The sequence below is a fragment of the Lagenorhynchus albirostris genome, chromosome 12 (genome assembly GCF_949774975.1).
Source record: "Lagenorhynchus albirostris chromosome 12, mLagAlb1.1, whole genome shotgun sequence".
Lineage (NCBI taxonomy): Eukaryota > Metazoa > Chordata > Mammalia > Artiodactyla > Delphinidae > Lagenorhynchus > Lagenorhynchus albirostris.
The window spans coordinates 47,912,880-47,934,443 of NC_083106.1; the positions used below are offsets into that span (position 1 = coordinate 47,912,880).

General features: G+C 38.8%; 1 protein-coding gene and 1 pseudogene across 2 annotated transcripts in view; both read right to left on the reverse strand.

Moving 5' to 3' along the window:
* The window catches only part of RPF2 (ribosome production factor 2 homolog), a 34,583-nt gene extending 13,065 nt beyond the window's left edge, over nucleotides 1-21,518 (reverse strand). The window contains exons 1-7 of one of the 2 annotated variants that reach the window (XM_060167212.1): nucleotides 21,427-21,518; nucleotides 19,309-19,441; nucleotides 18,326-18,363; nucleotides 13,003-13,042; nucleotides 9,770-9,851; nucleotides 9,025-9,101; nucleotides 3,024-3,123 (exon numbers count right to left, since the gene is read on the reverse strand). In XM_060167212.1, coding sequence (XP_060023195.1) covers nucleotides 3,024-3,123; nucleotides 9,025-9,101; nucleotides 9,770-9,851; nucleotides 13,003-13,042; nucleotides 18,326-18,363; nucleotides 19,309-19,441; nucleotides 21,427-21,449 — 493 coding nt within the window. In that variant the 5' untranslated portion in view covers nucleotides 21,450-21,518. Of the gene's footprint in view, nucleotides 1-3,023; nucleotides 3,124-9,024; nucleotides 9,102-9,769; nucleotides 9,852-13,002; nucleotides 13,043-18,325; nucleotides 18,364-19,308; nucleotides 19,442-21,123; nucleotides 21,368-21,426 lie in introns of those variants that run through there. The other variant, XM_060167213.1, reaches the window with a different exon arrangement.
* LOC132530215 (ubiquitin-conjugating enzyme E2 D3-like) lies at nucleotides 6,325-6,900 on the reverse strand (annotated as a pseudogene).
* Nucleotides 21,519-21,564: the final 46 nt, after the last annotated feature.

Here is a 21,564-nt window from a genome sequence, read left to right on the forward strand (position 1 = left end):
AAAAGCCTTGTAAGCACAAAGCAAGAAGCCAGCAAGAGAGTCCTCACCAGAAACCTGGACTTCTAGAACTGTGAGAAAATAAATTTCTGTTGCTTATAAGCCACCCAGTCTATGGTCTTTTGTATGGCACCCTGAGCAGACTAATACAATTATCTCTGTAGAGCTGTAGAAAGGATTAAATTTAATAAATTATCTGACCTAATCTATGGTAGTTATTTTCATTATTATATGTATTAAAGTGGAATAAGAATTAGGAAATGAGAAAGGTTAAAAAAAAATTATAACAATGACCACAGATGTAGATATGACCACTAATATAGACAAAGGCAATGAAGAAAAAAACAAACAAAACCCAGTTAGGTAGTTAAGTTAAAGGTAGGCTTTAAAGGGACACTTAATAAAACTAACCTATTACTTGATTCATTATCATCTTTATATACGAGGAGTAGTCATACTAAAAAATAACCATAAAAAGTAGGATGGACTGGGAGTTCCATGGTGATCTAGTGGTTAGGATTTGGCACTTTCACTACTGTGGCCTGGGTTCAATCCCTGGTCCTTTTTGGGGAACTGAGATCCCACAAGCCACACGGCACAACCAGAATTAAAAAAAAAAAAAATTAGGATGGACTGAATCAAAAAACAGGCACTGGTTTTCTGTAAAGAAAAGCAGGACCTGCTAAGATTAACTACAAATCTATATAATATTTAAAGCAAAAGAGAAGCAAAATTCGAATGAACAAAATGGGTATCTGGCATGAAAATACTGAAGTAACTTTTCTTTCTGGCCAATTACAAAAAGAAAACAAAAACACAACTTCCAAACAGGAAAAAAGCCCTTGATAAAATTCTCTTTACCTACTGCTCTACATTATTTCATTTGAACACACAACACAAACCAAGAACTCTGCAACTTTCTTACTTCTTATTTATATTAAAAACTCAACTTTGCTTAGTGCCAGACAATGTCACTCCATCCTGCTACCTGTCTTTCTTCTTTCTTAATTCCTTTTTGGTTTTCACTCCCTCCCTCTCATTACTGCATCATGTGGTTATTCCTGCCATCTAGTGGAAGCACAAAATAGTAAGATAAAACCATTTAAACAGAAGCAACAAAGCTCTGTTATAACAAATTATAAGTAATTCCCTCACTAATAATTATACAGAAGAACAAGGGGAAAAAAGCAGGAAATCTGAGCCAACGCAGTACAACTACTAGGAATCTTGGCTAAAAAAAACTCCCTTGATGTTTTGGGCTATGTAATATTCAAAGAAATGTTGGTCGCTGTCTTCCATGTATGGTTTTTTTTTAATTAATTTATTTTTTTGGCTACGTTGGGTCTTTGTTGCTGCGTGCGGGCTTTCTCTAGCTGAGGTGAGTGGGGGCTACTCTTCGTTGCGGTGCAACGTGCAATGCAGGCTTCTCATTGCAGTGGCTTCTCTTGTGGAGCACGGGCTCTAGGTGCATGGATTTCAGTAGCTGTGGCACGCAGGCTCAGGAGTTGTGGCTCACAGGCTCTAGAGCGCAGGCTCAGCAGTTGTGGTGCACGGGCTTAGTTGCTCCGTGGCATGTGGGATCTTCCCGGACCAGGGATCAAACCCGTGTCCCCTGCACTGGCAGGCGGATTCTTAACCACTGCGTCACCAGGGAAGTCCCTTTTCTTTTTTTTTTTTAATTCATGGAAAACAGAGGTAAGAACCTATAGCAAAGACTCTGCAAAGGAATTATTCACCGTGGGCAGGATGAAGAGCAAAAGAAGAAAAGCACAGGCTTTGGGTTTTGATTCTGCTTCACCTACTTAATGGCTCTTAACCTCTCTGAGCCTCCAACTTCCCATCTGTAAAGTGAAATGTTACCAAACTCAAGAGTTTTAGTAAGGATTAAACAGGTAACAGTGATACTTAGTTTTTCAAAAATAGCCATTATGAACAAGAGAAATGAGAAGTCCCGAAAACTGTATTCCTAACAATAAGAGCATAGCTAATCCCAATAAGGAAAACCGAAAGCAATGTGTCTGCCCACAAACATTCTTTGGTTGGCTCAGATTTGTAAAAAGCATGTATATAATTTATAATATATCCCCCACCAACTTTTTAAAAGTCATCTAGGGCAAAGTATATAAAAATCCAAAAGGGCAACCAAAAAAGTTAAGCCATAGCTTGTAAGAACGGTGCAAGAAAAGCTCAAATAGAATAAATTATTTAAACTTCAGAAAATGCCACTAAGTATAAGAAGAGTTCATATCTCTAGGGATGAACTAAATTACCTTCCAGAGTAAGAACAGAGCTGGCAGATGTGATCACACAATATTAAGTATTAGTAACCGTTAAGAAACCATGGAGAACAATAATGTCAGCTTTTCAAAAAAGGAGAGAAAAAGTGGTTTAAAATTGGTAAATTTAACATCAATCTCAGACAATAACTATATATTGTATATTGGATTTTAAGAAGGTGGCTTGTGAACACACAAAAAGTAATGTAGTCATTAGATAAAACATTAGGAATGAGCAGAGTTCACTAAGAACCAATCACCTTTAAAACAACCTTACAAGGTTTTTTTTGTTTTTTTAAAATGGAAAAGGGAGGAATGAAATTGGTGGAGATTAAGAAAGCAAGTTATACGGGGTTATAGTGTGAAAAGCCTTGTATATCAGACTAAGAAAAACTAATAGAAGTTTTTGAATTGGAAGTGGATGATGTATAATAATCTCGAAAATTTAACTTTTCAATTTTCTAAATTTAATTTAATAATGCCAATAATGACAGGAGACGGGTGCAAGCATTAAACAGGTTGCTACCAAAGTTACTATACCATCAAAAAGTAATAATGATCTATAGAGTATAGCATCCTTTTAACTCTCTCCTGCTTCTAGTGGGGAATAAACAAAATAATGAAAAGGAGAAAAAGAGATCAAAGAGAAAAAGCTGTATATCTAGAGTGAAGTTGCAAACTGCCACGACCAATGGCAACTCTTAGAATGCCTACCTGAGCTATCCTGCAGATATGTATTAAAATACTTACCAATAAGAAGGCTTTTTAGCCTTCTGTAGTCTTCTGTTACATCAAAATCATCACCTGCAAATATTAACATGGGTTTTGTTCCCTCCGGACATTTACTATTCTAGGAAATAAAAAAAGTAATTACATAATTATCAAGTCTAAATTGTTTATATGCTGATTTTAAAGCAGTCAATATTTATATATAGCAGGGGTCCCCAATCCCTGGACTGGCATCAGTCCTCGGCCTGTTAGGAACCGGGCCGCACAGCAAGAGGTGAGTGGCAGGCGAGCGAGTGAAGCTTCATCTGCTGCTCCCCATCGCGCATTACTGCCTGAACCATTCCCCATCCCCCCATCCATCTGTGGAAAACTTGTCTTCCATGAAACTGGTCCCAGATGCCAAAAAGGTTGGGGACCGCTGATATACAGTGACTCATTTTCACATTTTCTTAACTGTCCTAAAACTATGTCTATGAATGCTGATTTTATTTATTTATTTAGTTTGGCCACACGGTACAGCATGCAGAATCTTAGTTCCCCAACCAGATATTGAACCCGTGCCCCCTGCAGTGGAAGCGTGGAGCCTTAACCACTGGACCACCAAGGATGTCCCTATGAACACTGATTTTAGACTTAAAACCAGAGTGGGGATTTTTTAATTTACAGATTTTTATACTAAAAAATGATTTTTCATTCCACTCCCTCTTAGTGCCAAATTAATAAGTGATTAAAGAATGATGTAAGCTACTTTTTATCACTTTCTATGCAAAGAATAAAATAAAAAGCTAAACCTGCGGCAAAACAAACACAGCCCTCTAACAGCCAACATCTCAGAGTCAAAATAAATTTAATTTCTTTGAATTATTTGTAACAATGTGCCTTTCCTACTATGTCACACCAGCAGTATTTTTAAATGAAAGCTAAACTGAACTACCAACTAAACATTAACATGGGAAGCAATATAATGTTATACAAGCTACAGAAAATATGGGCAATCCTCACTCAGCAGGATCGAAGCTCTACTCTAAAAGATATTTTGTCTCACTCTGGATTTTCTTTTCTTTCTTTTTTTTGGCTGCACCACACAGCTTGTGGGATCTTAGCTTCCACACCAGGGAATGAATCCGAGCCCTCGACAGTGAAAGTGTGGAGTCCTAACACGGGACCGCCAGGGAACTCCCTAGTTCTGGATTTTCTATACCAAAAAGAATGTGAATTTTTGTTTTACCAAAGTGAAAGAAAAAATCAAATAGAAAAAATTCTTTAACTGAAGGGTTAATTTATGGAGGAAGAAGAATCGGTCTGAGCTTCCCACTGATTCTAATATCTCTGCTCTGACACTAATCAAGGATTATCCAAGTGGAGGGGGTAGGGGGAGACAGGACAACAAACAAACAAACATCCTCTGCCCTTGGACCAGAGGTCACGTGTTGCTTCGCTGTTCACCATGACCACTCTTGTTGACATTCTCTGCTTCCAACACGAACCTGAACTGTTTAAACTTAGGAGATGGGCCTAAAATCTGTCTGTCTGATTGTGGGCCTGAATAGACCTTCCAGACCCAATGACTCTTCTGTGTTCCACCTGTGCCCAGCTAACCTTTAATTTTAAATCATCTCATTTCTTAGGCTTATTTTATGCAGAATAACCATCCCTAGAATTTTGGCCATCTTAGAAAACAGGCTTCTAGAATAATCACTCTATTTCCTGGTAGAGTCTAATCACCTGTTGCTTAAGAGTTAATAGAGGGATGAGGCTTGGCAATAAAAGTGGGCAAGTAAGAGAAGAAATACCTGGTAAAGATGTCTTAAAAACGAGGAGGTAGAAATAAAGAAGAAATAAATATGGAAGGAAAGTACAACAAAACATGCAACTCCAGAACAAACTAAAAATACGAGGTTGTAGCCAAATAACGGGGTCAAAGTGAAGGGGACTGGCTAATAGTCTATGTAGGAATTGCCAATGTAAGCACATTCTCATCAATTAATGAATTTTATAGTTATGGATATGCTCCATGAGTGAAAATTTAGTACTCAATTTTTTATTTTTATTTTTTTCCCCACACCAAAACAGTATTTTGTAAATTTTGACCCATTATTACTCCAATGTTATGGTTTTTTCAACTATCAAGTGTACAAGGTGAAGAAAAAATTTAGTTAGATGGGGGTTGCACCTGGAAAATAAATTTCTTAAACTCCATATACACATTTGAAAACTGCTGGGTCCCAAGTCCATCTATGAACCCCCGGGCTGCCAGTATCATGTGCAGCATACTAAAGCTACACTATCTGAATAGCTTATTAATTCTGCATAAATCAGGTCCATCAATGTGTCAACCTGTAACAGACTACACACTTTTAACTGAACATGGCAAAATATTCACTCTCTAGAACTCTACATCATCATTTGATGTCAAACAATGAAGCAAATCCCAACAGTATATACAAAAAACAGCTTTGCATTTACAAAAGATTGCTCCCATACTGATTAATCCAGGCAGCTAACTCATTGGTTTATGCAACTTTATTGAAGAAAAATAAATCAATTACTAGCAGAGCTATTAGTTGATCACTCATCCATTGACAACTTGCATCATTTATTCAGTGCTATATTAAACAGTGTACTGGAAGATAGATTAACTAATAGCTCCAAGCCTCCTAATAATTTAAATGAAAATTACAAAATGTTTGAGACCCTATTTTGGAATACAAAGGGTGTTTGACTTCCAATTTCCATTCTCTGTAAAACAGGTCATTCCTTTGTTGACATGCATAAAATACATCACATTTTCTGTCCTGCTGATGCTATAAATTCAATACCAATTTTCCAGCCACGTCAGTTACGAGCATAAAGTATATCATGTAACCTCAAATCTCTAACAGTGGAAGGCTTACACATGAATGGATGCTGCTAGAATAATGCTGCTTCCTTTGATGTGATAACTCAGCATCCACCTCCCTCCCCCTCAGATGATTCTTCAGCGTGTTAGAGCAGTGAGGAATGGTTTTAGTCTCATAACCAAGTTAGAGTGAAGACACTGGCCACATAATACACATGCTCCATTTTTTAAAAAATTCTGAATCTTGGGCAACTGTTCTCTTGTAACTACTTTACAGTTTCTAAAAGCAGTTATTGTCCAAAGCTGGAAGGACTTAAGTCTTCTCAGATGAGCATGTGAATGAATGGAGGGAGGTAAACAAAAAATAAAATTAAAGAAGATGAGTTCTGATAGGGGAGCAGCCGGGTAAGAAAATCAAAAAAGGAACAGTAATTTAAAGTTTATTCCAGCTATAATGCAGGTTATTCTGACTTTAAGGTAGCATCACATGGCATACTTCTGAGTCTATTCCCGAGATATTCTGTTGTACTTATCTCTGTTTCATAGATCCGTGCAATCTCTGGCACTAGAGGGTCACGTGGGTTTGGATCACATAGCAGTGAACAAATGGATAAAAGAACTTTAGAAATAGTTAAAGCAGGAGAACACTGTGATCTTAGAATATCGAGACAAATGCTGCCATTACTGTTAATATTTGGATGATAAATTCTTGTTGTAAATGCAACCTTAGGTGGTTTGAAGGGGTAGTCTGTAGGAAAATGAACTGTCAAAAGGAATACACTGCCTTGATATGGGCTGTCATTAGGTCCCATAATTGTGGCTTGCCAATGAAACATATCATCCCCAACTGGACCTGCAAAACACTGTGCTGGAGGGTCACGGGCCAAATCACTAAGTTCCTTATTAATCCGTTTCAGCACCATCATCTGTGCTTTTCACCTGGCTCCTCACTATTTCGGTGTGTGCTCAAAGTTCCGGCCAAAACTCTTGATGATCCCGGCGGCTGGGAAGGACTGTCTCTTGGTCTCACACCAGCTCTGCCATACACAGGTGCAGAGGGACCAGGGCCTCCCTCAAGCTGCAGCCTCGGCCTCCGCCCTGCGCGGCAGCTGGTGCCTCCCTGGCCCTATGGCGCTCACGCGCACGACACAGCCACGAGATCTAGTACTCAATTTAAATGGTTCTTGTTAAGAATACACCTGCCAAACGATACTGATTTTGTGGTTCAGTTTAGAAGCTGCACAGTGACGGGGTATTTCTTTGCTTTGGAAGGGAAGTGGAAAGAGCAGAGGGATTGGCATGCAGGCATCAGCCACTGCTCACACCCACTAACTGGTAACCATGCTAACAGCAGTGGTACTGCTCATCTCCAGGGATTCACACACAGCCCCAAAGACAACCTGTAATAAACTGTAATAAAATGATGGCATCCATAATAAAGTATCACAGTTTATACAGTTTTCAAAATACCTTTCAATATATTAAATTCATTGATAAGCATTTTCACATATATTACCTCGTTTGATGTTGTTATACCTGTTTAATACTTGATTGCAATTGTGGGTCAGGGAAGTAACTGAATGTCAGGTCACAAATGCTATCTAACTGACCAAGAAAGGCCTCAAACCCAAGTGTTCTGCCTCCAAATCCAATCTCACTGTTCTGCCCTGTACCTGAGGAAGGTGGTATAGCTAACCAAGTAGCGATCTGGTAAGAGCCTTTTTTCAAACACACAGGAAACCTAGAAGGCATGTCCTCTTCTTAGGGGAGGCTGGGAAAAGGAGTGATTATATATTTGCTATAATTCTTTCAACTATACAAAGACCCACAGACTGAGAACAATTATGTAACTTTCCATTACAAACTTCAATATCCTTTCTTTCAAAGCCCTTCAGTCCTAATCTTCGTTATACCATTTACTGTATGTATGACTCCAGGTCACCAGTGGAATTCCCCTGGGCCTCAGTCACCAAATCTATATAATAGGGAAAATAATTTCAGCCTTAGAGGGTAGCTAAGAGATCTTAAGTGAAATAATGTATTTGATGGACTAGATTAAGCCAGGAGCAGAGGTCTGAGGGAGCAGAAGCCCAATTTGGATCCAGGAACTGCATTAGGACAGTTTTCTTGCCTTTCTGTTTCATAATTCCATTCAAACAAAGGAGACACAAAGATGCAAGTCCTCAAGGGGAAAAGTGAGCTAGCAATTTGGTTCCCAGCAGCCAAAATACTGTAGGATCAGCCAAAGCTTCCTAGGTTTAAAACAGGGCTCACTTTGAAAACTGTGGGGACTTCCCTGGTGGCGCAGTGGTTAAGAATCCGCCTGCCAATTCACGGGATATGGGTTCGAGCCCTGGTCCGGGAGGATCCCACATGCCATGGAGCAACTAAGCCCGTGCACCGCAACTACTGAGCCTGTGCTCTAGATCCTGCGAGCCACAACTACTGAGCCCACATGCCACAACTACTGAAGCTCGCGCACCTAGAGCTCATGCTCCACAACAAGAGAAGCCACCGCAATGAGAAGCCGCGCACTGCAATGAAGAGCAGAACCCCTGCTCGCTGCAATTAGAGAAAGCCTGTGCACAGCAATGAAGACCCAACACGGCCATAAATAAATAAATAAATAAATAAATACAGTTAAGACGAAAGGAAGGAGGAAAGAAAGAAAGAAAGGAAGGAAGGAAGGAAGGAAGGGGAAGGAAGGAAGAAAAAGAAGAAAGAAAGAAGGAAAGAAAGGAAAGAAAGAAAGAAAGAGACAGAAAGAAAGAAAGAAAGAAAGAAAGAAAGAAAGAAAGAAAGAAAGAAAGAAAGAAAGAAAGAAAGAAAGAAAGAAAGAAAGAAAGAAAGAAAGAAAGAAAGAAAGAAAATTGTGGTATTTCTGAGGTTACATAAAATGGGTGCTGTGATAATTCAGAGGGAGAGGAGAGCATCTCAACTATGGGGCCTAGACAAGAAGTTAGTAATGACTCTAAGTCTAACTGCCTACATATGTGTTATATGCTGTAAACATCTCTCTCTTTTTAAAGGTAAAATGAAATTGTGCTTTTCAGTTTAGAGCACACTAGAATAAAACCAAAGTTCTTTCTTATTTAAGTCTGTATCTTTACTCTTCACCACAAGATGTCACTATTGCCCAAGAGCAACGTTATAAAATGCTTATTTTTATGATCAGTATCTTACCTTAATATCTTTAAGGGAGACAAACTTCTCGATACCTACTTCAATCATATCCAGCACATGGTAGTCATACATACGACCTAGAAGGAAAATACATTTTCTTTTAACCATTTATTTTTTCCCAAACAGCTACCTTATATTCACCTACTTATCTGCGTGTTCAAAATGTCCTAATAGCTGCCTCTTTTCTTTCTCCTTAAACCTCCCAAACATGTCTCTTCTTTCTTAAATTTTCAACTCTACCTAGAATGTACTGTTGCAACTTTGGACCTGGAAAGGATCTTAAAAGATCACTTAGCCAAACTCCCTTACTTTACAGAAGAGTAAATAAAGGCCCACAGAGGGTAAAGGGCTTTACCTAAGCCAGTGAGCATGTCAGCCCAAGCCTCAATACACAATACAGGGCAAGGGTTTATTTTCAAATGTATTCATTATACAGGTATTTATTAGGGAAGGGTTAATTTGTGTGTGTGAGTATGCTACTTCTCTTTTTCTAACTCTAATACTGATTTAGGATATATGTTTTATATTTGAAAAACTTCCACAACTTGAGGTAGGGTGATATTTACATGCCCCTTCTTTACCTGAAGACTGGTAGGTAAAAATAAATTTTATTCACACTCACAAGGAAAATAAAAAACTAGTTCAGTGCTAACTGGCTACTCCTGAATCCTCAATACCATCAATTAATCTGAGTCACAGAACTGACTCTATAAAATAAAAGTATTAAAAAGTAAATGATATTTACCTATTACTAGATTATTTGGCCGCTTCTTATTATGGGAGCCAAACATGAATAAAGAACAATCTGACTTCTTTGAAAAAAATTCCTGTAAAACCAAAGAAATCTCCTTCAATCAATGCATAAATGTAAGAACCTTAAGAATTGTACCTCTTTGAAATAAAAGGTATCCAAATTGTAAAGGAAGAGGTAAAACTGTCATTATATGCAGATGACACAATACTATATATAGAAAACCCTAAAGATCCCACACAAAAACTACTAGAACTGATCAACATAAATAAAACAAAAAGACAACCTACGGACTTCGAGAAAATATTTGCAAACAATGAGACTGACAAGGGCTTAATTTCCAAAACAGACAAACAGCTCATACAAGTCAATAACAAAAAAACCAACCTGAAAAAAAAAAAAATAGACATTTCTCCAAAGAAGATATACAAATGGCCAAGAGGCACATGAGAAGATGCTCAACATCACTAACTATTAGAGAAACGCAAATTAAAACTACAATGAGATACCACCTCACATCAGTCAGAATGGCCATCATTAAAAAGTCTACAAGTAACATGCTGGAGAGGGTGTGGAGAAAAGGGAACCCTCCTACCTACACTGTTGGTGGGAATCTAAGTGCAGCCACTATGGAAAACAGTATGGAGGTTCCTTAAAAAATAAAAATAGGGTTGCCATATGAACCAGCAATCCCACTCCTGGGCATATACCCAGACAAAACTATAATTCAAATGCACCCCAATGTTCACTGCAGCCCTGTTTACAATAGCCAAGACATGGAAGCAACTTAAAGGTCCATCAACAGATGAATGAATAAAAAAGATGTGAGGGCTCCCCTGGTGGCGCAGTGGTTGAGAGTCCACCTGCCAATGCAGGGGACACAGGTTCGTGCCCCGGTCTGGGAAGATCCCACATGCTGTGGAGCGGCTGGGCCCGTGAGCCATGGCCGCTAAGCCTGCGCATCCAGAGCCTGTGCTCCGCAGTGGGAGAGGCCACAACAGTGAGAGGCCCAAGTACCGCAAAAAAAAAAAAAAAAAAAATTGACTTCTATTACAGATTTGAGAGGGATGGAAACACAATTATGGGGTTTCAATCCTGGACAGCTCCTTCTACACTAGTGCCTATACTTTATATCCTACATACTTTGATTCAGTTTATTGAGATTCCCAATCTTAGCACAAAAATTAGAGTGAATGTGTTCTTGTCTAGTTCTAGCATAGTTGGAAAAGCTTCCTAAATTAATGACAAAAATGTTAAAGAACATTCGAAGCAACCACGGTCCTCAACTTTTCTTTATTGAGTGCAAGACCCCCTGAGGTATGGGCCCCTCGTTTGGTTATCATTCATTCCAGTGTTTAAGCAGAAGCAAATAGGAACAAACAACTACCTACTTGCCTATCCACTCCCTATGTAGAGGATACAGAGTCAGAAAGTCCAAGAATTCTGGCTTTGCCAATTGCTATGGGATCTGGTCAGCCTTTCTGAGAATTACTTTTATCATGTGTAAATCAAAGACAATAACACTTCCTGAAAAAATCTGCAAGGGCCACGTGACACGTCATATGGGAAAGCAACTTACACTGTGTCTGGCACAAAGCATGTGTTCAGAAATGTTTTTTAAATGTCCAAATCAATGAAAATCCTTTCTTAAAAAAAATTTTTTTTTACATTCTCATGTTAACAGCCCAAAGCTTTCCATAAACTACCTTTCACATATATATAGTACTCATCTGTCATCCTTCTCCATAAAGTCCGCTTTTTCTTAAAATTCTACAGCAAGAGTAGACAAATTATCTTCAAAAGACTAGATAGTATATATTTTAGACTTTTTATATGGTGTAAAAAAAAAAACTTTAAAAATGTAAAAACCATTCTTAGCTTGTGGTCCTCACAGAAACAGGGATTTAGCCCACAGGAGGTATATTTGCTAACTCTTGTACTAAGCACAGTTCCAAGATTACAGCGTAAGAAATGTGCTATTGGGGGATGGGCAGTCAGGAGGAGGAATTCAACCAAATTTCCAACATGATCACTGTTTCCACAGTCATTTTGAGCTCTAGTGGTCTGAGATTTATTACAGCCAATGAAATATCTCCTGTCTCTGGAAGTGGGAGATCAAAGAGAGGAAATGCCACAATTTTAAGTATAAGAAAAGTTGTCATATTGACACTGGATTGAAAAAAAAGTACAGAATGCTACAGATTCTACAACATAACACTTCTACAAAGTGGTCACTCAACTGAAAGCACCATGGTGTCACAAAACAAAATCAGCCCTGGATAAGTCACATGTGGAAGAGAGAGATTTCTGGGTTAGACCCTCCATTTTTACTTTCATGATCTCTTCAAAAATGACGGTGAAAAACCCAAGACTATGATAAAAGCAATTTTATTAAAAAAAATGTTTATTTTGACAATATTTTCTTAATATAATTTTCACTGCAGTTAGTTGCCAAATTAGGATAAGATGCTCAATTTCAGTTTTCTAATTAGTTATTGAGATTCTTTTCAAACATTTTTTCTTTTAAATTCACTAACTAAAAGAACAAGCAAAAAAAAAAAAAAAAAAGAACAAGCAATGGCGGTCCTGTCAAGAGAACATAATCACGTTCTGATTTTTTTTAAGTCAACTTAAATAGTTTAATCCACGTATTCCCTTAAGATTTTCTTTAGTAAGAAACTAATATCATCACATACTCAGAGTCCACTCATCATTCTCCATTTATTATATACCACCTTTTATCTTCTGATTTCATTCACTAGACTTTTTCATTTAGTTTTGATTGCTAATACACTCAAACGGGAATTTGATTAACTCTAGTAAAGCAACTGACAATTGTTAGTAATCATTTGGGTAGTGTTTCTTGTTCTAAAAACACTCAAAAAAAGAAAAGTAAAATTTTTTTAAATCAAACTTGCTCTATAAAAAGATCCATAACAAGCTTCCTTTTGACAATCCATTAATTAGGCACTTAAAATGTAATTCAATTTTTAAAATTCTATCAATATACTTGCAAGCAGTGAATACGTAACATTCAGTGAAATGTAAGCTCTATAGTCATCTTTTTGAAAGTATAAAAGTCTTATTTCCCCTGCATTCTGCATTAAAATTCCCTCACATAGGATGATTTCTAATTCAAAATCATAAATTAGGAGTACTATTAAATTAAATGAATTAGTTTGAATAATCACTTATATGCCTTCTTAAATCAGAAAGATTCTACTTACCAATGATGTCTGATCCTCAAACGGTCTTGTAATATTTTTCCTAATATTAAAAAAAGTTACCCTAATTTTAATAATCTTAATAATTCATCCATAGCAATAAATATTAAGATAATTTTATATTCAGATGATCAAAAAAAAGAAGCTAGAAGAATATTTATTCATTCAAATATTTATTTAGTGCCTATTATGTGCCAGGCACTGTTCTAGGAGCTAGGGATACCATAATACCATGTCAAACAAGATCCTTGCTTTCACGGAGCTTACATTTTAGAGGAAAAATGAACAATTTCAAAAAGTAATATCTGTTGTGACAAAAATAAAACAGGGCACTGTGTTAGTGTGAAGAATGGAAAATGATTATTTGAGCTGAGACCTGATAAATGAGGAGTTAGCCATGGAAAAGTTTTGAGGTTAAGAGTATTCCAGGAAAAGGAAACAGAATAAGAAAAGATTCCGAGATGGAAACAAGCTTAGACTATTCAAGAAACAGACGACAAATGTCACTGGAGCTTAGTGAACAAAGGGTTAACGGTGGGGTATGAGGTCAAAGATGTAGACTCGGCCCAGAATATGTAGGGCCTTGTTGGTCAAGGTAAGGAACGTAAGTTATTAAAAGAGTAACAGGAAGCACTGGGGGGTTTTAGGCAAGACAGTGATATGATTGAATTCAAGTGTTCTTTTTTTTTTTTTTTTAATTTACTTATTTTATTTATTTATTTTTGGCTGCGTTGGGTCTTTGTTGCTTTTCCCGGGCTTTCTCTAGTTGCAGTGAGCGGGGGCTACTCTTCGTTGCAGTGCGCGGGCTTCTCATTGTGGTGGCTTTTCTTGTTGCAGAGCACGGGCTCTAGGTGTGCAGGCTTCAGTAGCTCTGGAGTGTGGGCTCAGTAGTTGTGGCTCACGGGCTCCAGAATGCAGGCTCAGTAGCTGTGGCATACGGGCCCAGCTGCTCTGTGGCATGTGGGATCCTCCCGGACCAGGGCTCGAACCCATGTCCCCTGCATTGGCAGGCGTATTCTTAACCACGGTGCCACCAGGGAAGCCCCAAATGTTCTTTTTTTTTTTTTTTTTTGTGGTACACGGGCCTCTCACTGTTGTGGCCTCTCCCACTGTGGAGCACAGGCTCCGGACGCCCAGGCTCAGTGGCCATGGCTCACGGGCCCAGCCGCTCTGCGGCATGTGGGATCTTCCCAGACCGGGGCACGAACCTGTGTCCCCTGCATCAGCAGGTGGACTCTCAACAACTGCGCCACCAGGGAAGCCCCAAATGTTCTTTTTAAAGGACTGCTCTGTCTGCTATATAAGGATGGAATGTACCACAGCAAGAGTGAAGGGGTTAGTAAGGAGCTATCACAGTAATCCAGGAGAGAAAGAAAAAAATGGTGGGTTGGACCAGGAATAGTAGTAGTGGAGATGGAGAAACAGTGGGTAGAGAAACGCAGAATGCTATCTTTCATGCAAAAGGGAGAAAAATAAGATTATGTATTTTTATTTGCTTAAATATGCATAAAGAAATTCTGTTAAGACATATAAGAAACTAATGATAGTGGCTGTTCTGGGAAGAGTGTGTGTTTATATTTTCACTGTATATTTTTGGATTTTTAGTCATGTAAGTAAAGTATAAAACAGTTCATAATTTTTATGAATTTAAAGAGAAATAAAATCATATACACATGATCTCAATTTTGTTCAAAGATATATAGATATAAAACTGCATGAGGACAAAATATACATAGTGCTTATCTATGGGTGATTATTTACTCTTATCCCAACTATCTAAGATAAATATATATTACTTTTTTAATCAGTAAAAAACAAAAAATGTATTTAAAAAAATGATGCAACACAAACAAATCAGGAAAAATTACTGCAGCATTTATGATTAACAGCTAACGGCAATTCACAAATAGGCAAATATGACCTGTTGGAAACATAGGGAAAATGCAAGTTTAAACAAAATGTCATTTTCACTTCTTAATTTTAAAAAACAAACCAAAAGTAGGTAGTGACCCATGAAACTCGTACATTTTACTCTGCCAAACTTCTCAAAAAGCACTACTGTTAATATGCTAGATTGGGCATGAAGCTATACCCAGTAATCTCACGTCTAGAAATCTCATGTAGGAACCAATACAAAAGAAGAACTCATTTGTGAAAAAATGGCCATTTTAGCATTATTTATAAGAACAACAACAAAAAAAAAGAAAATCAAAATTTCCTCAAGTTAAGGAACAGTTAAGTAAATTTTAGTATAACCATTTAATAGGCATTATACTAGCATTAAAAATAATATATAAAGGACACCTATCAGTAGAAAAATGCTTACAAGACAAATGAAAAAGGCACAAAAGAATTGTCAGAATAATGAAACTTTCTGTACCATGACTGCAGTGGCAGACACAACTCAATGTATTTGTCAAAACCCATGAAAGTATACACCACAAACAGTAAATTTTACATACATAAATTAAAAAAACCACCAGGGGGCTTTCCTGGTGGCGCAGTGGTTGAGAGTCCGCCTGCAGATGCAGGGGACGCGGGTTCGTGCCCCGGTCCAGGAGGATCCTGCGTGCCACGGAGCGGCTGGGCCCGTGAGCCATGGCTACTGGGCCTGCGTGTCCGGAGCCTGTGCTCTGCAACGAGAGAGGCCGCAGCGGTGGGAGGCCCACGTACCGCAAAAAAAAAAAAAAAAAACCAGGAAGTAATAGAAAACCCAAAATAGAATACAGACTGTAATAAATGACCTTAACTATAGTATAAATGAATAACACAATCACACTGAAGGGGCAAAAATAACCTAACCTGACTTACACTGGAAAACAATATTTTTACTGCATGTTGTGAGGTTAAAGACAAAAAGAACTGCACATAAATTCCATACTCTAGTTAGTAAAATTGTTTCTTATAAGGTTAGAAATTCTGAAACTACTAGAATTACACAAATAAGTAAATATAACAAAAGCAAGGTTTCATACTGTCAGAAGATAGAAGATACAAAGAAGAAAAGGAGAAAGGCTGGAATGAAGTCTCTGGTATTCGACTGGAATTGGAAGCACTAGTATGCACTCATGAATTTTTAGGAAGTATCAGTATCAACTCAGGGTTTTTTAATATATAAATAAATATAAACAAATATAGACATGCATACATGCATAGGTTAATGTACATAATATTTATTTTCAAACTCTGTCTGCTGAGAGGACCTAGAGACAATGACACTCCAGTAGCAACTGAGCATAGATCTGTTTCTAAATTATCAGTCTCCAATATATGGAATCAGGGCTGATTCCAAGGCCATGGCAATGAAAACTACAAGATGAACCCAGAGCATCTTGTGGTGCCAGAAAGGAAGTGCTCAAACACAGGGGGCACTTTGAAAAGCCAACCTGACAGAGATCCCAATGGCCAAATGGAGAACAATTTATGCAACAAAATAAATCATGACAGGACTTCCTGGGTGGCACAGTGGTTAAGAATCTGCCTGCCAATGCAGGGGACAAGGGTTGGAGCCCTGGTACGGGAAGATCCCACATGCCGCGGAGCAACTAAGCCCATGTGCCACAACTACTGAGTGTGCGTGCCACAACTACTGAAGCCCATGAGCCTAGAGCCCCTGCTCCGCAACAAAGACAAGCACCGCAATGAGAAGCCCGCGCACCGCAACAAAGGGTAGCCCCTGCTCGCCACAACTAGTGAAAGCCCGCGCGCAGCAACGAAGACCAAACACAGCCAAAAATTAAATAAATAAATCATGACAGCACTGGATTACAACCCCAAAGAACATAATAAATATCTGTAAGTCCACACTGACATAAATAAGTAATTAAATGGAGGAAAAGGGACAGATTCTCCTTACAGAATTCCAATTAATAAACGCAGAGGGAATGAGAGAAATCGAAAACCACTACTAGAACACCACAGTAATCACTGTTGTAGACAAGATCCACTGATGAATGCTAAAATGAATACACAAAAGTTTGAGGAGAAATAGGATTATTTGCATAGTCTCTAAGTATCTCCTCTAAAAGTTTGTTAATTACAAAGGGGAAAATAGAAACTTTACAGTGGAGAAACCCAGCAGACACCACTTTAACCAAGGTTAACAACAACAGTAATAAGACATCATGTACTCCCTGGTATGATTTATTGAAAAAGGCACATCACTTTTGTGGTACTCCTGCCCATAATGCATAATCTCAATCCACTCATGAGAAACTTAAGACAAGTGCAAACTGAAGGATATTTTACAAAATAACTGACGAACACTCATCAGAAGTTTCAAGGTCATCAAAGACAAGGAAAGATTGAGGAACTGTAACAAACTGGAGGAGACTAAGGAGACACGACAACTGAACACAATGTGGGATCCTGGAAGAGAAAAAGGATATTTATGAAAAAACTGGGGCTTCCCTGGTGGCGCAGTGGTTAAGAATCCGTCTGCCAATGCAGGGTACATGGGTTTGAGCCCTGGTCCGGAAAGATCCCACATGCCACGGAGCAACTAAGCCCATGCGCCACAACTACTGAGCCTGTGCTCTAGAGCCCGTGAGCCACAACTACTGAGCCTGCATGCCACAACTACTGAAACCCACGCGCCTAGAGCCCGTGCTCCACAATGAGAGAAGCCACCGTAATGAGAAGCCCACGCACTGCAACGAAGGGTAGCCCCTGCTCACTGCAACTAGAGAAAGCCTGTGCGCAGCAACAAAGACCCAACACAGACAAAAATAAATAAATAAAATAAATTTATAAAAAAAGAAAAAGGAAAAACTGGTGCAAACCAAATCAAGCCTATGATTTAATTAACATTACTGTACCAATGTCCATTTCTTACTTTTGATAACTGTATTATGGTTATGGAAGTTATAACATTAAGAGATGCTGGGAGAGGGTATATGGGAACGCTACTATTTTTGTAACTTTTCTGTAAGTCTATTACTATTTAAAAATAATACATAATGCTATGATTACAACTCTGTAAGGATATTCAGTACAAATGAAAACACAAACAGGAAACAAACAAATTTTAAATACTCATAGCAGGACTTCCTTGGTGGTTCAGCAGTTAAGACTCCGTGCTCCCAATGCAGGGGGTCAGGGTTCGATCCCTAGTCAGGGAACTAGATCCCGCACGCCGCAACCAAAGACCCAGCGCAGCCAAATAAATAAATATTTTAAAATAAATAAATTAAATAAAAATACTCATAGCTATGTATATAAGGAACTGTAGTATTTTTTAACCAAAATATTTTTCTAAATCTCCCATAAAGTGGTTGGTTGTTACTTTTATAATGAAACAAGTGAAATAAAAGAAATCATGACTTACTTTTTATACAGAACTCCATATGGTTTCTTCAGTGCATACTGTAAAACATAATTTATAGCTTTCAAAACAAAGCACATTCTGAAAAGCAGAGGTAAAAATCAAGCATGATAACAGTCATTATACAAGATTATCCTGGTCCCTGAATCCTATTCTGCTATCTTCTGCATGGCTCCCTTTTGATCACTTATAACATGCAACACGAGCTTAGTATTCTTAGCTGGGACTTTCCTAATTAAAAATTTCTATGCCCTTTCAATATTCTATCCAATTTAAATGATTCCCTTCATTTCCTTAAATTCTAGCTTCATCTAGCCCACTCTCCTTTAGCCATCCCCAATTCTGCAGTTCCCCAAATGCATCATGCTCATTCACATGCCCTTTTGCACAAGCTTTTTCCTCAGCCTTGGAAGCCCTTCTCTTCCGCTTCCTTTTCTCCTCCTTGTTCCAACTCCTCCTTCAAAATGATGCTTAAGTGTCATCTCTAGGAAGCCCATCCTGTGTGTGGCAACCCCCGTGGGATTTTAACTCAGCCTCCCATCCTATCCTGTGTGTACCTCCAGCACAGCACTTCATTCACAATGCTGTTAACTTTTACTTGTCTGTCTTCCTCACTAAGCTCACTGAAGGGAAAGACTATGTCTTACGTAACTATTAATCCCTAGCACCTAGCACAGTAGTTGGTATTGTTGAAAGAATAGATAGTAATATGCAGTTACCTCGTTTTACAAATTAGATATGTTCCTGAAATGTGAGTAAATCAAATGCTAGTAATTGAAATCAGGTGAAATTTACTAAGGGAACTAGGTGCTGTAAGGAAAACCAGTAGTCAGGGCCTTGGTGAGACGTTAGCTTTTCTCTAAGGCTAGCATTTCTTAAAGCAAGCCAAACTTATCTATGTATTTCTCAGGCAGTCCAACTAGTATGCTAAAAATTTCCTAAAATGATTTCAACACCATTTAAAAAGTAAGTATATATATACGTACCACATCTCTAAGTACTTGTGTCACTGTTGAACTTGCATTGCCCCCTTTAATCAGCATAGCATTTTTAATATTTTCACTGAGTTTCGGTTCTCTTTTCTCAAGGAATCTCTTGGCTCTTTTTGTTTTGGGCTTTCTATTCGGAAAAATCACAATTCATAACAACTTAAAACATGTTCCTCATATTACAAAACCATGACTTATGTGCAAATTCTTAAAAATCAACAAAGACATTACATGACATTTATCAGTTAGGATTCCACCACTAAACAAAATCTCACTTTTTAGGGGAATATTAGTAAAAGATATTCAGCTCTTACTGTTAAGTAAGTGTTAATTTTATTAGATATGGTCTTTAAAAAGATTCCCATTTTTATATTCCCAGCATTCTTTTATTACTGTTTTCTAAACCTTTTATTTAAAAAAAGAGATAGAACTTCCCTGGTGGCACAGTGGTTAAGAATCTGCCTGCCAATGCAGGGGACACGGGTAAGAGCCCTGGTCCGGGAAGATCCCACATGCCGCGGAACAACTAAGCCCGTGCGCCACAACTCCTGAGCATGCGTTCTAGAGCCCACGAGCCACAACTACTGAGCCCGCGTGCCACAACTACTGAAGTCTGCACACCTAGAGCCTGTGCTCTGCAACTAAGAGAAGCCACTGCAACGAGAAGCCCGCGCACTGCAACGAAGAGTAGCCCCCGCTCGCCACAACTAGAGAAAGCCTGCATGCAGCAACGAAGACCCAATGCAGCCAAAAAATTAAAAAATAAATACAAAAGGCATTAAAAAAAAAAACTAACCTAGACCAATCACTCTGCAAGATATGAAGGGAAAACAAATCCATTATTCTGATTGTATGATGTTACAGCAGGAGTAGAATGTTTTTATACACTCTGTTCACCTCTGCTTACACTACAGTGAGAATCTTGATTTTCCAACAGTTCTCTGCCATCTACTGAAATAATTCCTCTTCTCTTAAATAACTATGACCCTCCCTCCTTCCAGTCCCACGGACACTTTGTGAAGTAAAAGCAAAACAGAATATGCACAAACTTACTTTACCATGCAGACTTTAAAAATTCACCAGATAAAATGTCAAGCACATTTAAAGCTTCTAATCATTTACTGGTTGATAAAGATACACAGTACTTTTTAAGTCAAACCAGGAGAGATTTAGTGTGTCTCTAACCCAATAAAAGTGCTATATGTTCTATATTCCATGTGCTTTATTACTTCTGACTAACCAGCAACTAATGCAAATAACACCTTGTACGTTTTATTAGCTGTTTGTCCCACAATGAGACAGTAAACTAGTCTTACTCATTTTTGCGGTCCCCGCACCTGCAGAGGAATATTCAGCACATGTGCAAAAATCGCTGATTTAATGACCAAAAGAATAATTTGTCCTTTTGATTACATGTTAACCCAGGTAAAACGCAAGAAACCCATAACAAATAACAGCAGAACTATTTATGAGATCGATAAACATTTTCTGGACTAATATAAAGCAGACATTACCCAAGGATAACTCAGAAAAGTGTACAAGTTTGGGAAAAAGAAAAAAAGCTAATGAGCATCTCTACGTGCTGCCGCAAAGCCTTTACATATATTCTCGCAAATATTCCTCACAGTTCTATGAAGTACGACTATTATGAACGCTATTTTACAGAGTAAACTGAGACTTAGGGGGACTAAATGTCCCAGTCGCATAGCTTTACGTGGACGGGCCCGGACTGTCACCTAAATCTGTCACATTCCCAGGCCTGTGCTCAGAGCACCTCACTCAGGTGTTCTGTGCCCAGAACACCTCTCTCACCTTCCTCTCACTTCTGCGGAAGCCGAGACACTTCTTATTGTCTAGGATAAAAGCGGCCAACGCCTCGGTGCCACCTCCACGCCGCGGCTCCCACACACGGCCTTCCCTGCTCTCCGTCTCCCCGCAGGCCGTCCCAACAGACGGAAACCCAAACCAGTGGATACATCCGCACGGAGTCGCAACGGGTGTGAAGAAGGAGCGTGGGCGGCCAGGAGAAACGGGAGGCAGAGGCGCTACTCCTCCGTCCCGCTACAGAGGCCCTTCTCCCCAACGTTACCCGGGGAAAGAACCCACTGCACTTACACAACTCGATCCAAAGCGTCCATGCTACCGCAGCGCCCACCTGGCGCACGCACGTGTACCACAGGGTTACAGGAGATACCGCAGCGCAACGACCGAGGAGGAACCGGAACTTGGGCGTGACGTCACTTCCTGGCACCG